At 36.1% G+C, this 9,991-nt stretch overlaps 1 protein-coding gene across 2 annotated transcripts; it reads right to left on the reverse strand.

The window, feature by feature from the left end:
* Positions 1-2,190: 2,190 nt before the first annotated feature.
* Positions 2,191-6,489, reverse strand: LOC148943209 (uncharacterized). Of its 2 annotated transcripts, XM_089101413.1 has the most exons (3): positions 5,464-6,486; positions 4,304-4,546; positions 2,191-3,149 (listed from the first exon to the last, which is right to left on the reverse strand). In XM_089101413.1, the coding sequence occupies exons 2-3, from the start codon at positions 4,451-4,453 to the stop codon at positions 2,997-2,999; spliced, it is 303 nt and encodes a 100-aa protein (XP_088957539.1). In that variant the 5' UTR covers positions 4,454-4,546; positions 5,464-6,486; the 3' UTR covers positions 2,191-2,996. The 2 variants fall into 2 exon arrangements, with proteins under 2 accessions (XP_088957539.1, XP_088957538.1); XM_089101412.1 differs by lacking the exon at positions 4,304-4,546 and having other exon boundaries at positions 5,464-6,489.
* Positions 6,490-9,991: the final 3,502 nt, after the last annotated feature.

Consider the following 9,991-nt stretch of genomic DNA (forward strand, 5'->3'; position numbering starts at 1 on the left):
TCTGGTATAAAGCAAGTGGGCAGGGCCGTTGCTGCTGAGCGGGGGGAGTTAGTTCCAGTGTGTTGCATCGTTCATGCCATCGGGAACACCGTCCCCCCAGCGTTTGTGTTCCCACGCGTGCACTTCAGAGAACACATGATCCATGGAGCACCACCTGGTAGCCTTGGGTTAGCTTTCCAGTCTGGTTGGATGACTGGACCGAACTTCTTAGAAGTTATGAAGCACTTCGTCAAGCACACTCGATGCGACAAGGAGAATCCGGTGTTGCTCATCCTCGATAACCATGAAAGCCATATTTATTTGGAGGCAGTTCTATATGCAAAAGAGAATGGAGTAGTGCTTCTCACATTTCCGCCACACTGCAGCCACAAAATGCAGCCCTTAGATATATCTGTCTATGGCCCGTTCAAGGCGTATCTGAGGGCTAAGTTCGGCGAGTGGCAAACAAACCATCCACACGAAAGATTTCAAATAACTCACACCGCAAACCTAGTTGGTCAAGCTTATCCCCTAGCGTTTACTCCGAACAACATCACATCGGGCTTTTCAAAACCAGGAATATGGCCATTCTCAAGATCAGCGTTCACTGATGCAGACTTCATCGCCGCTAAGGTCTCAGACAGACCAAACACCGCTGGAGAAGTAACTGATAGGGTAGAGTCTAGGAATACTTTGGAAGCAGTTGCTGACCCTGTCCTGAATTCCTCGGCCTTAGAGCAACCACCCGGGCCCAAACATGATGTCAATCCAGAAGACATTTTTCCATTCCCGAAGGCTAAACCAAGAAAGCTAACTGTGAATAGGGCTCGAGTTGGCAAAACGAGAATTTTAACGGATACGCCAGAGAAAGAAGATCTGGAGAAAAGAGCACAAGCAAAGTCAGCAAAGAAGACTGGTAGGAAAAGAGTAAAACTGGCAAAGAGCAAGGAGCAAGAGTTGTCAACGATAAGAGAACCTTCCTCCCCTTCGGAAATCTCTTTCCATGACTCTTCAGATGAAAGCCTCCATGCAGGGTCAGACTGTGAAATACCTGAAACTGAAAGTGAAGTTTCATTCATTCCAGAAGAGATCAAGGTTGACGAATTTGTGCTAGTGAGGTTTCAGCTTAAGAAAGATTTTGTTCTTTATGCAGCAAAGATCTTGGAGACTGATATTATGAACAGGGAGTTTCAGGTTTCTTTTCTACGGAGAAAGAAAGACTCTGATCGATTTCACTTTCTTGATTTTGAAGACAAGGCATCGGTGTCGTTTGAAGATGTCGTGAAGAAGCTGGAGGTGACTCGACACGGTGGAACTGCTCGGGTCCAAGCTACTTATGTTTTTGCAGGTCTTTGGTTGGATCATATCCGCTGAGTGATTTAAGTTTGATAACTATGAACCTTTTTTCTTTTCTATTTACTTTTGTATCCTATATCTGAAGAATACAGTATCTGAAAGCATGTCCGGAGCTACCCCCACACCTGTGCAAAGCTGCCCCTATATAGGGGCAGTTTCGGACATTTTGTGGACCCAGGGAACACGTCAACAACTTAGCAGCGCTTGCATATTTTCGCTTTAACTCTGTCCAGGCTCTGTCCAAGTGGCTAAGCTATGCTGGTGCCAAATAAGAAGTCCCGATAGCGCGCACAAGCCGAAGCAGGTAACTTTGATTAAAAAGTGCACGGAGGTGCCCCAGTCTCCCCTACCTACAATACGCAGACCGTTGGTCAGCATGCTAAACTTGTTTTTTTTTTTGTCACGCTTAATTACGAAAATAAATAAGCATGAATAATCCAGATTCCAAAGACAACTGCACCTTAATTTGTTTAGCGCCATATTTTTCAAGCATTTTTTTGCTGTATATTCCACTTTTTACGGCCTATACTACCAAAACCATACATGGTCTTTTCCAAAAAAATTGAATTCGCAAGTTTTGCCAATTTTTAAGATAGGTATAGTTATATAAGTTTCCACTTTACCAGTTCAAATGTCCCGATTTCATATTCATTGTCGTTGGTGCTTACCAAGTAACGCCTTCTGAGTTGCAAAAGTTGAATTTAGCCTAAGTTTTAAAACTAAATCTAAAGGCTTTGACAGACGGCGTTTTCGGATTAAAAGATCAGATAAACAATAAACTGCAATGTCCGAGTCCAGTCGGTGGTGAAACAATGCAGTAAATAATTCTCTTGGGGCCCATGGGTGGAGGTATTTAAAATCGCTGGAGGAGAATAAAATATATTCACGAAAATATGAACTCGAGTTCATATAATACCAAAGTTCGGTAAGATGGTTCAAAAATGGAGACAAAACAATCTATGCAATAATATGGCGAAGAAGAATAAATAAGAAAAAAACATTACTCTGTCATTTATATTACACACACCCCCCCCCTCCAGTTACAAATTGGTTTGCCAAACTCTGCATAATAGCACAAGAAAGGGAAATAAGTGTAGTGTAAATAATGGTGTGAAATAAGTCTTAAACACTGGTGAATAATAGTGCCTCACAAATCTAAAGTTTGTCAGCAAAACATGTCTAAAATATATAAAATTATTATTAAAATTATAAAATGGTGAAAAAAGATTTTCCAAAAGAGGTGTTATCACTCTGCGTCAGATGTAACATCACTATAACTATCTTCATCTGAGCCTCCCATGTTATTGTTTATGTCTTGTAAGCAAAACATGTCTTTAATGTCAGCGCTGTCAAACATTATTCAATTGATGAACGTCAAGCGTGGCATGACCAGCTTTAACTAGCAAAACCCCTGTGTTCGACAACACTGACAAAACAGTTCTGTAACATGTCAATGGATTGCTGGCGTTTGCTGATAGGTTTCAGATATCTTGATCATCTTACAAAATATATTAAAATTATCAATATTATGTAAATTTTCAGTTGGCCCCTTCTAGAGCTCCCCAATTTCCTATATTTCACCGCTTCCACGAATTTGACTGAGCAAGAAATCGGAAGGTGTGAAGATTCTTTTTCTTTTCAAGAAGACTTTCCTGAAGGATTCAGGGGCTAAGGGCAGAAGATGGGAACGATCGGCTCCTTGGGCGAGAGCGGCTAACTGTCAGTTGGTCTTTGTTTCCAGTTGCTGTTGCAGATTCTGGCTGTATCACTATCATTGTTGTGACATGAGATGACATTCCATCCTGTGTGTTTTCCTGTAAAAAAAAAGAAAAAATATAGCATTTTTCTTTTGGAAGTAAAAACATATAAGCAACAGGGCTTCCACCAGATTCACACGCAAAAACCGTAACTTAAGGTTTTTAGAACTAGTACCATTACTGAGGGATATTTAAATAACAATGATAGATTATGATTTTTTTTTCTTATATACCAAACTTGTAGATCAAATAACATCAAAATCTGCAGATGGTAGAATCCAAAACAAGGCTCTATACTGGGATAATAAAATGTAAGCTGAATGAGGGAAAGAAAGCCCCTAAATGGAAAAAAATCTTGTAACATTAGAAAAAATTTGATTTCAGGTTTTCAACCTGTTACTCCCATAACTCTTATCCTTGCTAGCTTAAGGTCAGGTTACTTGGACCTGTTTTTGAAGTTCCATTTAGAGCATTTCTTTTATAGATCCTCCTATGTCAAGAAAATAGTGAATTATTCTGAAGTAGTAGAATAAAAGACAAACATCTCAATAAAGGCATACTCTGTAACATGAATTAAGCACTGTTTCTAGAATGAACTATAAAATAACTCGTAAATTGAATATAGGCATTCCTGTCATTAAGTTACTCCTAATTTGAAATATAATTTTTTTTCTGTCTTGCTTCAGACTGACTTTGCGCTTGAATTGTCTTCCAGTTCAAATAGTAGAAGCACAGGTTTTACATGGTTACTCTGTACTGGGCTTTTAGTGTCTGTTTGTCTGAGTGGGGGGGGGGGGTGCAGCAACTACATGCTTTGATCTATTGTTTGGTATTCTCAGAGCCAAGCCATATTGATTGTCAGGCAATGCCAGATTTTAATTATTTTTTCCATCCAAATTCCACCTTCTATTCACCACTATGCAGCAATATCTTCTGAAAGCACGTCTGGAATTGCTCTTACAGACAGGGTTGTATCTAGGATTTTTGTTTGAGGGGAGGGGGAATACCAAAAATATCCTTCAATGAACTTTTTCTAACAGCCTTGGCCTACAAGTAAGACTAGGGAATTTTTAGACCCATTTACAAGTCAAATAATTTTTTTTTTGGGGGGGGGGGCAGGGTATTCAAACCTGGTAACCCCTCCATCTAGATACAGCCCTATTTGCAGATGATTAATCATCAAAAACAGGTCAGTTCTAATGGATTCTCACCTCAAAATCAAGATTATCTATTGCAAAATGAGCAAATTGGTCTTTGATGATCCCATCTGGAATGTAGACCCCAGTATCAGCAATCATTTGTTCTACTCTTATTGTCTCTGAAGTTAGTATGGGATGGACTATGTCTAGACTTATTGTCATCCCAAGCTTGTTAAGGATAGATATGTGTTTTACTTCTAGTTTTGTGGTACAAATGCAACCCAAGACCAATGTGTTTTAGAGTGTCAACTTTCCCTGGAAATAAAGAAAGATTAAACTCAATCAACAAGTATTTATAAAGAAAAATCTGGATATGAGAGGCAAGGGATAGGAAAAAGAGGGACAGAAAAAATAATAAAGCAAAAAAGGTAGAATTGATTATATTGAATACAATACAAGCAAACTGCTAGCTTAGGCTGAGTTCAGACCTTCTTACTTTTCTGACTAGTAAGCACTGCAGTACTAGCAGAGGCAAAGATATAGTAGATCTTCAACATTTAAAATGATCTGATATAGGAGCTGCTCAACAAATCCTGCTGATTTCACCTCTGCCAATGCCATGGGGCATACTGTAGTAAGGAAAGTAAGAATGCCCAAATAAAGCCTCAGTTAGATACATGTTGGACTCTGCTATTTTAATTTGCAGCAGGCTAATCTTGCTGCAAATGCTAACTGGTATTAGTTTTTCAGGGACTAAAATACTCTATTATGAGCCATCATGAGTGCTTCTATTGGAATTCCTTTATATAAGCCAAGCTAAAACTTCCAATTTTTTGTCTGAACTGTCACTGCAAAAACAGCCTGGTAAGAGTGACCCTTGTCCTAAAATTTTTACCTTGAGAACAAATTTAAAACCATAAATAGTGGAAATGGCAGTGGATCAGATTATTCCACACTTGAAATCACCATTACTGATAATGCTTATCAAAAACTAGCTAAAACTAGCAATAATTGTACTTTTATGTTTACTATGCTTGTCAACAACTAGCTAAAACTAGCGAAAATTGTACTTTTATGTTTACTACTATTGCCCCATCATTTTTTTTTTTTTTTTTTAAGTTGATATGAGAGCCAAGATTAAAAATTAAATCGAAGTTTAAAGAAAAAAAACCATTTAAAACAACAGGTCCTGAGCCAAGTTCAACAATAGCTCTATCCTCTTCTTCACTTACATCATAGAGTGTGCACAGGTCATTTGGGGGCTCATCAATATTGCAAAGTATGACTGCAAGTAAGTTGTACAACATGGGTGAATTGCTAACGAGAGATTTAGCATGCTCAAATGTCACTGGCATATCTTCTCTTGTTCTTTGATGTGCTATAGTATCTTTTATTTCGGATTTGAGATGCTTCATGAAGTAGAAGAAGCTTCACCTGTTCTTGTGGCTGAACAAATTTGTAGCTGAAGAGGTTTGAAGTCTTCTCCTCTTTCTTGAAGATGATGTGCCATTATGTGAATCATTGGCTATCATATCATTACCAACCACTGCCTCCAATGAAGGTTTTTCATCATCCTTTGCTGGAAATTCATCATCTAAAATGGCAGAATAAGTATCATCATCATTTGTATCATTCTCAGCCTCTGACTCTGCAGCAGAGTCATCATCTAATATGGTTGATTGTTCTGAATCAGAGTTCAGTATCAACACTGACTCACTTGTACTTTTCACTAGATTGGACACTTCTCTGCTTAAGTTGCCAACTGAAACACATTCTTTCAAATAAATGAGTCTGTCTTCACCAACTTTTGTGCTAGCACTTATTTCTACAGATGTGCCATACTTTTCCAGAAGTTTTTTCTTCAGAGTTCAAAAACCCTGTGTTCCCATTGAAAGTCCTGACTTAGAAAGTGCTTCTTCAAACCAAAGTTTCAGCTCACTGGCTGAATAAATTCTCCCATCAAGAATCCTGCAATGTAGTTTATCAAGTAGCTCACCAGCAATAACCTCCTCCATTTTCAGTCTGTCTTTTCATGAAGAGCACCATGCACTTTTGATGGTACTTAGCCTCAAGTCTCACTAATAGAGCATTTTTACACCTCATCTGCAATTGAGGTTCCAAATCTTTCAGTCTTTCTACCTGCTTCTGAATATTATTCTGCCTTTCTAGAGTTGTTATCTGCTTTACAATCATTTTTTTTGTGCTGCCATTTAAGCCACAAAAAAGACAGCATGACTTGTATTCAAAGTTCCCTTCATGTGAGTTACTGTCTCTATGTAGTGTTTGCCTCCTTTTAGATGATAAACACTGTGATTGAGTTTGTTTAGAAGATTCCTGATGAATTTTGCAGGAATAGAATTTCTGGCGGCATACTCTGTGCCAGAACAAGTCTGTTTTAGAAAAGTTAGGCTTTGTAAAAATTTTTCTCAATGCCCTGTAGCCAAATGTACATGAACAGTTTGATGCCAAGAAGGAAATCAAATGTTGAATGTCTGTAACCTTATATAAAGGAGCACTTTGCGTTTCCTGACACAATAGGCATGATTCTGGTTTAAATACGGCATTCTTTGGACTGTGCATCAGTTTCAGGCTTTTTGAAGCAAATTGATCCGTTCTTCTGAAATAAATCTTGTTTCAATACTACTGGAGTAATTTAAATCTTTTCCTGTTAAATGATATTGTAAGGTCATAATTTATGAAGAGAGAAGAATGTAACAGAAAAGGATATTTTGTAATACTAGATTCAAACATTCTTGCCACTTTTCAGGAAACTAAGCCTCTTTTTTTACCATGTAGTGCCACTTGACAGAAATCAATTTTTGTTTAAAAAGAAAAGATTTGAATAAGATTTTACAGATTTATGAAAAAAGCTCAAAAAAGATATGATTATCATAATTGGATAGAGTATTGATTTTTGAATCAAATGGTATGCTTATTTCTTAGGCTGAGTTCCAACCCACCTACCATGGTAAGTTACCATAGTAAGCTCACAACCTGCAGAATAACATGGTAACAAGTGACCATAAGGTGAGTAGATTAATCTTAAGACAAACATCACAATAAAGAATTAAACAAGATTTCATCAGAATTTGCTGTTCTTGTGGAAACAAATAAGTGAATCAAACACTTAATCTTGATATATTCAATCTTGTAACATATGCACTGCAACCCCAATACAATATTCTGGCTTTACGGTAAATCTCTGGTATTCCTAAGAAATTACAAATATTAACCAGAGAAGTTAATATTATACTATGATTTTACTTTTGTAGGAATACTATGAGGTAACTTTTGCAGGAATAGAATTTCACACTGTGCTGGAACAGGCCTGTTTCAGAGAAATAGAGCTTTTTTATATATTTTTGCAATGTTCTGTAACAAAATATTCAAGAACAATTTGATGATAAGAAGGAAATAACACATAAAATGTCTATGAATTTATGTAAAGGACCACTTTTAGTTTGCTGACACAATAGGCATAATTTAGGTTGAAATACTGTATGCTTTGAACAATGCATTAGCTTCAGGCTTGTTGAAGCTAGTTAATCCATCCTTTTGAAAGAACTCCAAAGTTGAAATACTGTTAGAGCAGAATAAATCTTTTGTCCCTTACCTGATATTGCAAGGATTTACTTTATAAAGAATTTACTTTATAAATAAAATTAAACAGAAAAATATACTAAAAAATCCAACCTTAGATTGTAATAATATAACTGTAGATTCAATTGGATCTACTTTTGATTAGGAGTACATCTGAAATGGTTAGTGTTATGTATAGTTAAAATGATTCAAGCTAATGAAAAGCCTCTAAAGAAATTTTAGACAAATCTAATGGTTACCAATCCACATTCTATGTGGTATAATAGAGATTCTATAGTGCACTGTTGAAACAGTTATTAGCAATTCAAATACTGATTGTCTTACTTTACTTCTTGTATGTGTGATGCTCAAAATTAAAATATATGATCAGACCCAAATCATAAATAGAATCAAGACCAAAACAGTATCAAAAGGGTGGAAAATGACATAAAAATGGAAGGAAACTGTATGATTATTACAATATTGGATAAAATTATAGATTAAGAGCTTTTGGTAAAATTCTACTTTAGCTACTTTTGGCTATCTTGGAAAGGAGTTTGGTTAGGAAAATGAAACTTTCAGGGATAGATCTACAGGCTAAAGTATGTCCCGGGAATATATTTTGAAGTACCTACCTCCACTACTTCTCCCTCTAGAGGGTCCTGACCTTTGATGACCTTTAAAAATCTGTGTGTTATAAAAGTAAAACCTTGTAATATAGATCTTCTGCTTAAAATGAAGTCCAACAAAATTGTTTTTCAGCTTCACAACTTTGCTCAATCCTGATTTATAGTTTTAAAGATATGCAAATACATTTCCTAAATTTTGAAAATTAACATTGATATGGCTTAAAATACTACTCAAATAACAGAATTGCATTTTCAGAACTAAAGCCAGAGAAAAAGAATCTTATAACTGAAAATTAAGGTAAAATGTTGTTTTGTCAAAATTTCAGTAGGTATAGACCTGTCATGTAGGCAAATTTCAGGATCCACTAGAGGGAGAAGGAGAGGAGATAAGTACATCAAAATACCTTCCCAGGACATATTTTAGCCTGTAGACCCATCCCTGAAAGTTTCATTTTCCTAACCTCACCCCTTTCTCAAGTATAGGTAATATAGGGATCAATATCTATGAAATCATATTATTGAGTTAGGACAAAAGTGAATACACCATTTGATGCCTTTTTTATGCTGATTACAAATATAATAAGCATTTCTATCAGAAATGAGTTTTCAGCTACTTTCCCCCTATATGAGGCCAATTCAGGGTTAGGTTAGGTATAGCCTATATACGGGGGGGGCTGAGAACTCATTTCCAATAGAAATGCTTATTATATTCGTAATCAGCATAAAAAGGGCATCAAATGGTGTATTCACTTTATTCCTAACTCAATAATATGATTTCGTAGATATTGACCAGTAAAAGTAACTTAGACCCAAAGAAATCGGTCAATATCTACAAAATCATATTATTGAGTTAGGAATAAAGTGAATACACCATTCGATGCCTTTTTTATGCTTATTTTGAATATAATAAGAATTTATATCGTAATTTAATTTCAGCCCCCCTTATAGGGACGGGGCCGCATGGTTAGTATTAAAAAAATTAAAATATATAGCATGTACAGATAATCTACAAATACACGTAGTATCAAGATAAAATATCATGATAGACAGATAATATCCTTTCGAAGAGTCTGACACCTTTATCAACCTAGCTGAATATTTAACTGTATATGTAATATACATAATATCTAGCTCGTTGGATATAATGTAGTTTGGTCTTTCTGATATATATCCAACTAAGCAGATAAGAAGATTCCCTAATCAGTTTTGGAATTATATCCAACTATAAAGAGAAATTTATTCTCATAGTAGCAGTTAATTTAGACCTATTTGTATTATCGTGTAGCTTAGTTATTCTTATACATACTTACCTAGGCAGATAAGAAGATTCTATCATCATATTTGGGTTAACTTCCAACTATCCATATAATGTGATTCTCATCGGCATATATAATAAATCACTAGTTTTTTAATAATTGAGATTCGTGAATCTGAAACATATCAAACATTCCAGATAAAAAGATTCTCTATTGGGTTAATATCCAACTATACGGATAAATTGATTCTCTAAGGCATAGAGACTATCTACCTAGTTGGATAAGAAGTCTTCTAG

Source organism: Artemia sp. Qi Xiang Cuo, chromosome 15, assembly GCF_049724085.1.
Source record: "Artemia sp. Qi Xiang Cuo chromosome 15, ASM4972408v1, whole genome shotgun sequence".
Lineage (NCBI taxonomy): Eukaryota > Metazoa > Arthropoda > Branchiopoda > Anostraca > Artemiidae > Artemia > Artemia sp. Qi Xiang Cuo.

Bases quoted from the DNA above. Each gene is read 5' to 3' on its own strand.
- LOC148943209 (XM_089101412.1), bottom strand. From the start codon at position 5,646: ATGAAGCATCTCAAATCCGAAATAAAAGATACTATAGCACATCAAAGA. The intron at 3,150-5,463 runs GTAAGTGAAGAA...TTTTTTTTACAG, and splicing joins ACCTGTGCACACTCTATGAT to GAAAACACACAGGATGGAAT.